This window comes from Chelonoidis abingdonii, chromosome 5 (assembly GCF_003597395.2).
Source record: "Chelonoidis abingdonii isolate Lonesome George chromosome 5, CheloAbing_2.0, whole genome shotgun sequence".
In the NCBI taxonomy this organism is placed as follows: domain Eukaryota; kingdom Metazoa; phylum Chordata; order Testudines; family Testudinidae; genus Chelonoidis; species Chelonoidis abingdonii.
Genome location: NC_133773.1, coordinates 15,297,550 through 15,311,009, shown reverse-complemented (window position 1 = coordinate 15,311,009; position 13,460 = coordinate 15,297,550). Strand labels below are relative to the sequence as shown.

At 43.3% G+C, this 13,460-nt stretch overlaps 1 protein-coding gene across 2 annotated transcripts in view; it reads right to left on the bottom strand.

The window, feature by feature from the left end:
* The window catches only part of FRAS1 (Fraser extracellular matrix complex subunit 1), a 307,206-nt gene that overhangs the window by 279,620 nt on the left and 14,126 nt on the right, over positions 1 to 13,460 (bottom strand). For both annotated transcript variants that reach the window (XM_075066086.1, XM_075066087.1), the window contains exon 2: positions 10,347 to 10,378. In XM_075066086.1, the coding sequence (XP_074922187.1) occupies positions 10,347 to 10,378 (32 nt within the window). The remainder of the gene's footprint in view (positions 1 to 10,346; positions 10,379 to 13,460) is intronic.

Below are 13,460 nucleotides of genomic sequence, written 5' to 3'. Positions count from 1 at the left end.
TTTATAAGCAGGGACACTGACAGAGAGATCTAGAAACAGATTTTGCCAAAATCTCCCCACGAAACTATTTATTTTCACTGCAACGTGAATCCTCCCTCTGCCCAACTGGCACATCCCACATCCCTCCTATTAAATAAATGCAACAAGCTGAAGAATTCTGCTACTTTTTCAAACAAAGCAAGTGGCTGCATTTGCTCTGCTATTGCCAGTTCTCTCAAAGGCAAACAAAGAGGGGAATTCCAAGCCTCTTTTAAACACTGCAAGGTCAAAGCCATGGAAGCTTTCTTCTCAGAAGAAAAGCACAAACACAAGCTGACCCTTGATATTTAAGTGAGCTGCTAACTAAATCAGGTGAGATGTGGAATGTCGTGTTCAGCTGCAAAACATAGGCTCAGGCTTTGAAAGGTTGTCAAAGCATAAACACATTAGTTAAAAGCTCAGGTTTGCTTCAGTGGACAAGCCAGGGAACATCCATCAGTATTATTCTTTTGTTCGGCTCACAATAATAACCTTTTATATATACAAAACCCTATAAGAAAGCTAACCATGGCTAGCAGCAATTTCAGACACAGAAATGTTTCTAACAATCTGCCTGGGTTGATCTGAATGATTTGTTTAGTTCTATCGATGTGTTTCATCACTTCCAAGCCAGGAGAGAACAAGGTTTTAAGAAGTTGATGGCCTTATCCTCAACTGATATATATCAGTATAGTTCCCTTGATGTCAACGGAGCTGTGTCCTCAGACAGCCGCCGAAGGCCTGGCCCCAGCCTTCTAGAACTAGTCTTCCTGCACGCACTGAAGTCAGTGGCAATACTCCCATTGCCTTTAGCTTGGCATTGTCCGCAACATCTGATCCAACTACAGTAGTAAACAGCCAAGCTGAATTTGTAGATCAGCCAGATTCACTCTATGAATGACTCCCATACAAATGGCAGCAAGAGCTCCATGTTTATCATGCCACAGGGATTTCTATATCATTTGTGCTCATTTTACAAGGTTTGCTTGGTTTTTGCATTGTTTGTAAACGGGAACCTTGCAAAATCACTTTTGAATCTGAAATCTGTACACCTTCCTGGTCAAGTATCAGCACCAGGAACAGAGAGTCTGCAAGACAAATTCTGTCCTTGGTTACACCTGTAACTTCTATCATACCTGTTTTATCTCATTAATCTTCAATGGGGAGGCACAGGTGCATCCGAGGGCAGAAACCAGACCTGCAGTTGGAAGTTAGATCACAACTCTGCTGCTGATGTATAAGCTGGATTCTATTCTCCTTTGTTTAACCTTAGTCTTGTAGAGCCAGCAGAGCTAACAGGAGTTAAAAGCAGTACAAATGTATGTACATCTGACTCTGAATACAAACAGGGAGCAGGTCTGGTGAGGAAGCAGATACCATTCTTACACAGTCACTTTTCAAAGCAGAACCACGCCCTTCAAGAGGCCAGTGTAGACAGGATCTTAGTTGAAGACAGTGCCAACTAAAATTCAGGAAGTCCAGGATTCATATATGGTCCCTCCCATCCCATCTAGCCAGGTAAGGAGAGAGAATCATATATGCACTGTGGCATGATGGGAAAGGGAAGAAGGCTAGAAAAATCTGCAGCCACACTGTGAACTTGTTAGGCCATTAAACAGAGTTGGGCTGGATTACTTGTCCTCATTTTATTTAGTTGTTTCAGAACATCATTTATGAGAAGACACAAAGAGACTGCCCTACTCCCTAATCCATCTCCCAACGTAGCAAAAGGCCTGTCACACAAGGGTCTGTGGACAGAGTTACGCCAGAGCCTAGCTGACATAGCATGCCGCAGCCTAAAAGCCACGTGTGTGAGGTCTGTGCAGGAAATAGCATAACTCTAACTTGCTAAATGGATGCACCAAGTATTGGCCAAGCCTGGCTGGGCCAGATGCAATTTGTTATTGCACTAGTTACAGACAATACTGGAAAAGAAGAGCTGCAAATGGTAGAGACATAATAGTACTGAACGACATTTCACACTTACATAGCACATTCTGTCTTCAAAGTACTTTACAATCTACGGCCCCAATCCTGCAAAGGCAGAAAGAGGGCTATTAACCTTTACCTCAGAGTAACCTTTACCTCAGAGTACCTGTATCCTGTGGGATGCCCGGACACACCTCAACAGTAACCTTCTTGTTCCGGGCCCCTACCAAGTATTTTTGTTGCTTTGCTCTTTACTTCACTACTGGCCACTTTATAGGATTGCTTATGAGCTGCCTGTTCTTTGCTTATGTACTGCCTATTATTTGATTATTAATTGTCTGGTCACTACTTCTATTGAGTGTTAATTGCCAGTTCATTGCTTTTAACTGCACACCAACTGCCGGTTCACTGCCATCACCGCTTAATTGCTCTGCCAGTTCATTGGCCGTAATTGCTAGTTTCTTCTTCGCTGATCTTCTGGCTACCTTTCCCTTCTTTCCATCTCCCTGCTCTCTTCCTCCTCACCATCACTTCCCATCCCTCCCCGCACTCATCTCATCTACTCCCACTAATTGCACCTCTTCCCCTTGTTCCATCTGCTCACTTCATCCCCTGTCATCCTCATGCTCCAACACATTTTCTCTTCACCTCTTTCCCTGCTGCTTCCTATCTGCTGGCAGCATCTGTCCTAATCCTGAGCCTCCCCCATATCCACAATCTCTTCTCCTTACTGTCCCTGCCTTCTTGTCTTTCAGCATCAAGTTCAAACTGCTCATCCCCACTACCAAGGCCCTACGTGTCCCTGACCCACCTCTCATGCCTTACTCTTTGCCCACTCTCCTGATCTTCTTCGCCCATCAGCATTCTTGCTATCCCATCTTACACACAGACGCACACTCCTACCCCACCCCTTCACCAAGCAGTCACATACTACTCCGTCACTCCTCCCCTCAGAGCTTACAGCCTGCGGTCATGATATCCCCCACGCACCCTACCCCGCACCCCCGGACTCACTATCTGCCCTGCAGTCACGGTATCTCCACGCAGCTGACTTTCACTCCACCACCACCAGTTCCCGCCCTATTTTCAAAAAGACACCCAGACAACACATGATTTGTTTGGTTTTGTTGCACATCATCTCTTATCTGATGTAACCCCCTTCCCTCCCTCCTTGTAAACTCTTTGAGCAAGATACTCTGGGCCAGATCCTGGGATGCATCTGAGCTGTCCCTGGCATCAAAGGGTGTTTATTTGGGAGGCTGGAGAGGCAGCAAAGTCATTTTTACTCCCCTCCTCCAGAACCTAGGGCTAGCTGGCTATCAGCCCATTCCCCTGAGTAAAGAAGAACACCTCTAGGGCATGCATATTATACCAGGAACTGAGAGGGGAGTACCTGGGATCAGGTACCCTACACCAGGGAATTCCTCTTCACCGGAGGAATCTGCCACAGGCCAGAGGAGCAGGTCCACGGCTACTTTCACAGGCCTGGATTTTTTTTTTGCCAGTGTGTGCTCCCCTCTGACCCCTCCCGCCCCCCATGCAAGCAGTGAGCAGGGCCTCAGGGGAAGAGGTCAAGTGGGGGCAAGGCCTCGGGATGGAGCGCGAGTAGACGGGCCATGATCAGGGCGCTAGGGCCCACAAAGATGAATCTGCCCTTATGGGTGCTGAGCACCCCCTATTTTTATTTATTTTTTTTAGTGGTTGCTTGAGCCCCGGAGCACCCCTGGAGTTGGCACCTGTGACTGCTTTGCACTGATAGACTGTTGCAAAGCAGCTACAGTGTGACCAAGAATCTGGACCGGAGTTGACTTTATTTCTGTGAAGCACAATGTGCACTTATTGCGCTATAATACGTTCAATATTATATTAAACGATCAATACTCACAACGGATCTCTGAGGATGACAACCATCCCTACCGTTCAAATCCAGGAACTGAGGCAGTCGGCTATTTTATTTCCTGCCTGTACCTACAGTTGCTGGCTGTTCAGATTCTGCCGTTCCAGCTTGAGAATTGAGTTCTCCAATACCTGTAAGGCCAAGCTCATTTACTATTTGATCCAGCCTGATTACATCCAGTTGTGAAATGGCTAGACAGAATGAGGCCCATGGTAAAGAAAAGACAGAGATATAGATTTGTAGGTACAGGCTGAACACTGCCCATATTTGAATGACACACAAATATGAAAAGCCTGCTGACAGTCAAAACAAACACACACACACAAACCCCTGCTGAAACAAGCACAACAGTGTACCTGGTATAAGTTCTGCTGTCCTCATAGCATGCAGAGAAGCACCTACTCTTCTTACTTAATATTCTTCCCATTGAGTTCACAATCCCCCTTAGCCATTATACTTCATTGCTTTAGCTTTGTTTTTCATACGCTGTAAAAATAAATCGTATACAAAACATAGGAACACAACAGCTAGGTCACATATCTTACTGCCTTGATGAATGCAACTATGCAAGGATCGTACAAAACTGTGTTACGGCCGAGCGCTGTACAGTAATGAATTTGGGTATTTCTGTTGGCTGTAAATTCATTATACTTTTCTTCCCCACTTCTTAACTAACCCTCCAGGCTCTATTCTATTTTCACTTACACTAACGTCTATATCTCAGCCTCATATAAATCCTTACAAAAGACGGCCTTGCTATACAGTGAAATATGACAATGACCAGATCTTTCAGAGGAGTAATTGTTTTCAATAGAAAACCCTGGTCTACTGAAATGACTCTCAATAAAATGCTGCAATATGATCTGTATCCTGTATCTGTCCCTGGTTTCATTAACACCAAAGAGCAATGCACATTTTGGCATATAGATCTCAGAGTACTATAAAGTTCTGGTTCAGAAAATGATCCAAGTGACTAGTAAAGACATAAAACTTGAATTAAAAGTCCATTCTTTGCAGAACAGTCACCCCTCAACACACATACAACACTCCCATAAAGCTGAGAGGGCTTGAGAGTACATATTGCAGGGACAAATATACACCCCAGAAAGGAAGCTTGTGGTTAAAAAACTGTGCTAGGACTCAAGAGATCAGGGTTCAATCCCCAGCTCAGTCTTCCTCTGTGACTATGGGCATGTCACTTAATTTCTCTGTGCTTCAATTTCCAATCTGTAAAATGGGGGATAACAATCCTTTCTTCTTCCCCAGCCTCAGTCTGTCTTGTCTGTTTAGACTGTAAGCTCTTCAGGTAAGAGACTGTCTCTTGCCATGTGTTTGTATAACTGATGGTCCAAAGGCCCCCCCCCCCCATCTCATCTGAGTACTGCAGGTACTACTGCAATATTAGTAATCAATAACTTATGCTAGAAGCACTGCTTATACACCCTCATAGTCTATCCTAATGAACTGGTTAGCATTTACATTCTAATCTCCCCTAAACAAAAGCAGAATAAGAAAAAAAAAGTGTATATTTTAGATTCCTGTTCTCATGTAGTAATTACTGATCTGTTTTAAACCTGAATCTATTCTTCCATAAACACTCAGATTGTTCTATGCTACTATCAGCCTCAGCCCTCAGTCTCCCTCCTGTCTGTGCCATCTTCAAGTAATTAAGGTCACTTTCCCAGCTGTTGTATCTGCAAGAGGCCTCACTGTCTTCAACAGAAATAATTGTCAGCCTGTTCCTGTTTTTCTTAAAACAGCCTTTGAGTTCCACCTGCCCCGCTTCCTGCACCTTCATCTTGATTACAGAGTTAGAAGAAAAGAGTCAGTAAAATTCCAGGCAACATCAAATATGCTTTCACCACACAACAGAAGTCCAAGATAACCAATACCAACAGGGCGGGGGTGGGAAAAATTATAGACTTAAGACTGATAGTGTTCCCTGCTTTTATAAATAATCCTTCCTCCCTCTTGCAAAACAGTTTGAGGAATTTAATTACTGGGAGTGGGAAGGTTTCTTAGGAGCAGCACTTTTTCCCCTACTCATAAAATATTCCACCTGTACCAGGGTAAGCATGTTTGTTTCACAAGGATGAAAAACCCAGGACACACACCCATTAGGCGATTCCCGGATGCCCATTAAATGGTGCTCCAGTCCAGATGGGGACGGCCCACTAACTAATTCAAGCTGGTTATTTGTATAGGCAGCAAAATGTGCACTGCTGTTCGATGAATTATTGATTCTGCACACACCTCACCTTAGGGTGACCAGATGTCCCGATTTTATAGGGACAGTCCCGATTTGTGGGTCTTTTTCTTATATAGGCTCCTATTACCCCCCATCTCCTGTCCCGATTTTTTACACTTGCTGTCTGGTCACCCCACCTCCAAGTGATATGGGTCAGAACCAGCACACAACAGAGCATGTGAGAGGGTCATTGGCGAGCACAGTTCCACTGATGCCGCCTGTGGTCGTCACAGAGACCGACAACAGCGCCAAGGAAAGCAATGTCAAAGTACAGAGAATAAGCAGAGATAGGTCTTCCAAGAAGGCTGAAGATCTGTAGAAAAGGAGAGAAACTGAGGCAAAAAGGGTCCAGGGTCACATCAGACAACTGTGGCAGAGCCAAGACCTGAACCCAGATCTCTTGAAGGCCCAATCCAATGCCTCAGCTGAAAGACCATCCCCAGTGGCATCAGTTAAGCCGCTCCAGATTTACACCAGGATAACAGTTCAGAATTTGGCTCACAAAACGTTCCTGTCCAGAGCTGACAATCATTCTTTGGGAGATTAACAGACTGATTTGCAATGGTTTATCTTTCCTTGGGGTTTCAGATTTGTTATATGCATCTTTATATTCAGGACTGGGACACCACAGACAGTTGATTTATGTAGCACTGACTGGGTCTATTGACTGTATGCAATTAAGATATAGAGCTTTCTACAGCTTCAAGAGGAAGTTAATAAACACTAGTTTCATTACTTCACATTGCTGGGAATTTCCCCTTCCCACTACAAGTTCTTGGATGGACAATTCTCAATAGGAGCCAGCTTTTAGATAGCAAATACTTTTTTATTCCATATATTGTTGTAGGTCTCCCATATAATCTGCTGCTGCCAGATCTATTTTTATTTTGCTTGTAATTACATGCAAGGTGCCAAGAAAATGGCATTCTTTGTAGTTTTACTATATTACTTCTGGTTATTGCTTGTCAAACTGTACTGCTTTGAATACGCAGAAAGCCTAATAAGACATTGTAAATCCACTGGCATACAAATAGTTTTCATCAAGTTAACAAAAAATGAAACCTCCTGAGTAATTCACAACAATAATAAAGAAAAGGATTTGTGCTATTTTTCTACTGCTGCAGAACTTGTGCAAAATATTCCTTTGTTCAAGTATATTGTATAGGTGTAACTAAAATCAGCTGGAGTATTTCATAGAGGTATGGTCTAGGCCTCTGACCACAGGCCTGTAAACTGTGCTCTCCTGAGTTCTAATTACCACTGTCATCTCAAGAAAGCCATTTAACCTTTATGCCTTTTTTCCCCCATCCACACACCTAGAAACATTATATAGATGGTTAATGCTTGTAAAAGAGCTGTATAGCTTTAGAAGGCTGCAAGTGACACTGTTTATTAATGTGTACAAGAACCGATAAAAAAAAAAAAAGCAGTGTTTGCTAGTCTCAGGCACACTGTACCATTTGAGACTCTTATAGATAGAAGTCTTAAAATAAGAATGGTCGATGTACAAATCAATGAAAGACAGCAGCCCCTTCCTAGGCACTATCTTTAAAGCAGAGCTATTTTTTCAAACTGAACAGCTACCATTCGTTACAAATATTAGCCTTAAGTTTGGAAATGGCTGAAAAATCCTGTTTTCTATGAGATTTTGTAGGTTTGGAGCGATCCCTCTCTGAAGGAAATAATGTAATTAGACTTCTCCTTGATTTCCCTGCTGGGGTGAGGGGAAACCTATCCAAATGCTTTCTCTGCATAGAATTTCTCTTTTCAGCAGTGGCTCCTGTACCCAGCCAGAGATGCTTAGGACACAGGTACAGCAGCAGCAAAATAATCAATTTCTTTATAATGCGCTTCCTTAAATGCCTCCTCATGACTACTAGTCACAACATCTACAAGAAACTAGCTGTCTAAGTCATCTACCTATTTCATGAGTGAACTGCTTGGAGTGAGACAGGCCAGTGCTGGGAGGGAAGTGCTTAAGGGCGCCGGAGTGGCATCAGGAAACCAAGGTGGGAGAAAAACAAGCGAGAGCAATGTGTGGAAGAAGGCAGGGAGGAGGGATTTGGATCCCCATCCTGCAATGGGTGGAGCTCTGCATCCATTCAGAGCCTCACTGATGTAAACGGTGCCCCTGTGCCTGCAAGGAGCTCCATGGGTATCAGTGAGGCCTTGGATGGGCACACATTTCTGTTCATACAGCTCCAACAAAGCAAAGAAATAAGTCGGGTGCTCAGCCTCCTCCTGATTACAATGCTTGTATATTTCATCCTTCTTTCCCAACTTTAGTGTATCTTTGTCTTTTTAAGTTATATGTTCCTCAGGGCAAGGATTTCAGAAATTGTTACTTATTATTGTCTTATCATTTTTGTCCTTAGCAGCACTCACAATGTGGAAGTTGTTGTCTCCAGCTGTGTTCAGAGAGTACCTTGCATGCTCTGGGAGCTACTACAAACAATATCATATTGCTTTTAAACAAACTGGGATTCTGAAAGAATCCAAAAAACAGCATGCAGCTTTTCTTCTCCCTTTCAGTGGTGCCAGGCAGCGTATGTCTTGTTAGCACACATATTGACCTGGTTAAAACTAACCCTATAACTTGACCTGGTATTTTTCTACAAGTAGTAACACGCTGAAAAATACCAACACCAGTACAATGCTAATATACCTTTTTCCTTCTTCATAGTGACATTTCCATGAAGGTTACACTACAGAATAACTACACACATGTACAGTTCTCAAGCCAAACAAAATCTAGGACTTTTCTCCCCAGTGAAGCATTTTTTTTTAATCAAAGCTGCTTTAAGATCTGTATACCTTTACACACACCGAGTAATATCCTACGTCATGAGTAATCAACACTGACATCAACATACTAAGGAATTACTTCAAGTGAGTAAGGGTTTCCATAACTGACCCTTAATTTCTATCATTTAAACAAAAACAACCTTCAATTTAGTCTGCATCTCCATCAACTCCATCATTTAGACAAGCATACAAAGCCAAAAAAAAAAAATTGAATTGTAAATGTCGCACACATCATCATCATGCGGTGACATAGACGAGCATCTCATTTCCCATCCCCTTAGTTTCATTATATTACAGTCCTTATTGAGATCAAATGAGTTTAGAAGAGAATGATATCACACAATGTATTAGAGTTGATGGAGTGTAGACAGACTTTTCAATCTCCTTTAAAACACTGTGATGCTCCACAGTGTATTATTAACAGAAACAAATGAACGCAATCTGCTTCGGCTTTTCGCCAAGCCATCCACCAAAGACACGGTGGTGTAAATCAATTCCATTTCATTTCCCCCTTTGTGCAGGAGAACTTTAAAAGGGTCAATGTCAAGGTTGGAAGGGAAAAAGAACCCAACTCCTATAGAACTTGAGGTTATACAATAGTTAAGGATTCTAAAGACACTGCAGTAACTTTGCTGGAGGGGGGTATTCAGGGAAAGAAAACATATAAACCCAATCTAGCTAACAAATAAACATGATGCACACTACATTAGATTCTACAACAACAAATCATTGTGTAGTTTCATTGTGATAGCACGCCTGTGTGTAAGCATTTCAGGAGCAATATTCTTGTCAATTTCTTTTTACTGTTTGAGTATCAGATTGAGACAGCCAAGTATCGTATGGAAAAGTACTAAGTGCATGAGATTCCCTACATCACATATCTGCCCAATAATTAAGGTGGATTATTTGCAATTGTGAAAAATGACAATCAAATGAGAAATCATGGTTCTGTCACAGCAAAAAAATGCAAAAGTCATACTTTTAGTTTAAAAAAAAGGAGAAGTCACAGCACACAATGAATATGAAGTTTTCCAGAAGAAAAGTGTTAAACAATCATCACTCATAACAAAACATCAAAAACATGCAGAATATACAGGAAGATTTTAGACAACACAAGCTGGCCTGTCGTGTTTTGCACATTCCTGAATCACAATGTTTAAAATGCACAGGACAAACAAAGAGCCAAATTTGTTAATATGCATGGAGTCTTGCTCAACAGTAGCCTGCTGGGATTGACAAAGACCATGGGTGAAATCTTGACCCCAGTGAAGTCAACTGAAATTTTGCAGTGGATTTCAGTGAGGCCACGATTTCACCCCATTGCATATTAATGAAAGCATCACTACCATTTGTGCCACGGAAATCATGTGGCACTGACAAAACTTGTTGAGTCATAAGTGCAGCCTATCAACCTCAGGATAACCATAAAACATATTACGGTTCACCTACCTCAAACGACGAGCCTTGGTAGACACAAGCACCTGTAGGATCAAGAAGAAAATGGATTAGAAGGAAGCTGATATTAATAGACTCACCCATAAACCAGTGCTTCAAAAGAACTTTGCCTGGCATTCTTTGGGCATCCACAATTCACCTGAATGTCACTGGGGGGGTGGGTTAGGCATGCCAATACAAAAGGCAACCAAATATAGAATAGGAAATGTTGTTATGAACGTCTGGTTTCACATTATAAGCTACTTGCACTATTCAGATGTTTTTTGTCCTTTTTCTATTTGCTTTAAGACCATGTAGCACTATCAATCCACCACTTGCTCAATCACTGCATTGAAAATTCAATTCAGTCTTAGCACCTCCTGGTTCACCTCCTCCTGGCACTGGCCACCTTCAAATCCCATAGGCAGAAACTCGATCACAGAGTGGGCCTGTATCCTTTGTGCTTTTTCTAGCATATGGCCTCTGGCAGCACAAACAACAAATCAGAATGATGTAGCCACTTTATCATGGCAGCAGCATGCAGAGACATCAAGCACATCCATCCACCATCAAGAGGATAAAGAGGGCAGGCCATAACCAGCTGGCATGCTGCTTGTTCTTGAGCTCCACAGGGGCAAGATGGGGAGCTCAAGAAGCCACACCTGGAGGGATGTCAGTTAAACCGCCCGTGACCACAATATGTCCTGTTATAATGAAGAAGGCTCTTTTGGTACCTATTTACCAGTGTGGGCTGCATATGCAGCTCTCTATGTGTTATGTGGGCTGCTTCCATTCAATATATATATTACCTGTATGGTCCTGAGACTGTCACATGGATGCAACTGGATGCTGCTTGGACCACAAGGGAGAGCCACTGGGCTGGGGGATGCAGTAAGTTGTCTGTCTGCCAAGAAATGTCCCATCCATCCAAAATATAGTCCCACACCACCCATTGCCATTGTTCCTTGGATAGTCATGGCTGATGTACTCCCTGAGAGAGGCGATTATCTCACCCATTCAAGGAGAGTGCCTCAGGTGGCATCTATTAACTCCCCCGATCTTTCACAGGGTGCTGTCTGAGGTACTCTGCTTGACATTGCCCACTGGCAAGTTTTTATCATTTGCAGTGTTATTACAGCCATGTTGATCCCAAGATACGAGGGGAGGGGGGACATGTGAAGATACATCTTTTATTGGACCAACTTCTGATGCTGTAAAGCTCGTCTCCTACACCAACAGAAGGCAGTTCAATAAAATATATTAAATTTCCTCACCCACCTTGTCTCTCTCCAACTCTTACACATTTGATCCCGCCCCCTCTTAGCACATCTGTTTTCATGGCCTTTCCTCTGACTGAATAGTGGGCCAACGTTGTTCCTTCAGGAAGACCTCCTCGTATGGCTGTGTCCATCTTTCCCACTGAGGTCAAAAACAGCCCAGCACCAGAGAGCACAGACATGATGCGCAACAGCACCACAAGCTTCACCCACACTGAGGCAATGGGCCTCAAACCAGACCAGGAGGGACCTGCCCCTCTGGGGAGGGTAGTTTAGTTTCTATGCCAGGGCATTCCTTGGCTTCTCCATTGACACTGCCAGTAAACTGACCTACCAGCTTGGTGTCTCCCCTAGCGGTGGTTTTTGTAACATGAACACCCGTCCTCTAGGCACAGGACAGACACAATTAACTCTTTTCACTTATCTATCTGGATCCTTGTACCACAACCAGCATTGTGTACCTTTCACACAGGCCAAACATCAGAAAGTGACAGCTTCCTGGCCTGAGCCTGAATTAGTGACCTAGAGGTGAACGCTTCACGTTCAACTTCTAATCCCTTGAATTGGCCACATCCACAAAATTGTATTCCTTCTCATTAACTTGCCATCAAGCCAGAAGACCTTAACATGCATCTACCTATAATAAAACTCATCTGGTATTTAGGCAGTTTGTGTAAAATGTGCAGGTTTCCATCTTGTCCCTAATATGCATCACGATGAAACTGCACATTCAGGACTCGGTTCTGAACCAACTAGAAACAGCCCCTGGGCTTCTCTGGGAGCAGGCTATTAAACACATTATTTACAAGGCTGATTTAAATAAAATAAAAATGTGACACCAATAAGTAGAAGGGCTGTAAAACAACTGCTCAGCAGCAGAGGGAAAACCAAACCAAATCAAGGTTTTAGTCGAGCCTGCTGGCACCCAGGACGCCCAGGCTGGCTGTAGAGCAGGGAATTCTGGCTGCAAGCAGACACAGGAGACTTGTTCAGCAGAGCGGAAAACACAGAAACAAACAAGGCATCTGCGAAAGCCTAGTAGTTGGTCTCCAAAAAGGGGTGGGCACTGGCTTCCGCGATACACCATCCAGACCATTGGTAAAGTGTCATGAGCATTAGCTTTGCAGGAAACTACTTGCCTGCTTTCTCATCCAGGGGTCATGTGCAGAGACAGCAATCGAGAAAGGCAGGAGACGAGTCTGCTACCATACGCAATAAAATAAAGGACAGAATGAATCTCTGTGAGAAGGCATATACCCCCAAATAACCAGTCCAGCGTATCAAGACACTGCTTTAGGCGGCAGGTCCCCTATGCAGGCGGTAGGGAAAACAGACAGCCCTTCCAAGCATTTTCAGCACACCAAAAGGATTGTGGGGAAAACGAGAATGGACAAGTTTAGGTTTGTAGCTTTTTTACGTAATCAAGTGCTCTAGATACAGATGAATCTCTCTCTCTCCAATATTCATTGTCCTGCTTGCCCTGAAATGAGAACTGCAGGTACTCTGAGGCATGGATTGAAAAGTTGAATTGTTTCACTGGTAGAAAAACACAACTTTAGAGGTGCTTCGAGACAATTAAAAAAAAACCTTGCTGTTACCAAAAGGGTCCCGTCCCGTCCCGCCCCCACCAGTAACTGATTCCTGCATCAGCTACTGAATAATAAATATCCTTTACTCCAATTGTCCTTCCTTATCCTAGTCTTTCTGCTCAGTGAAGCTACGTCTACACTGCACGATTATTTCGAATTAGCTTAAACCGATATTACAAAACAGATCTAATAAAATCGGTTTAGCGCGTCCACAGTGGGATCACGAAATCGATTGTTTGCGTCCATGGTCCAAAGCTACCATC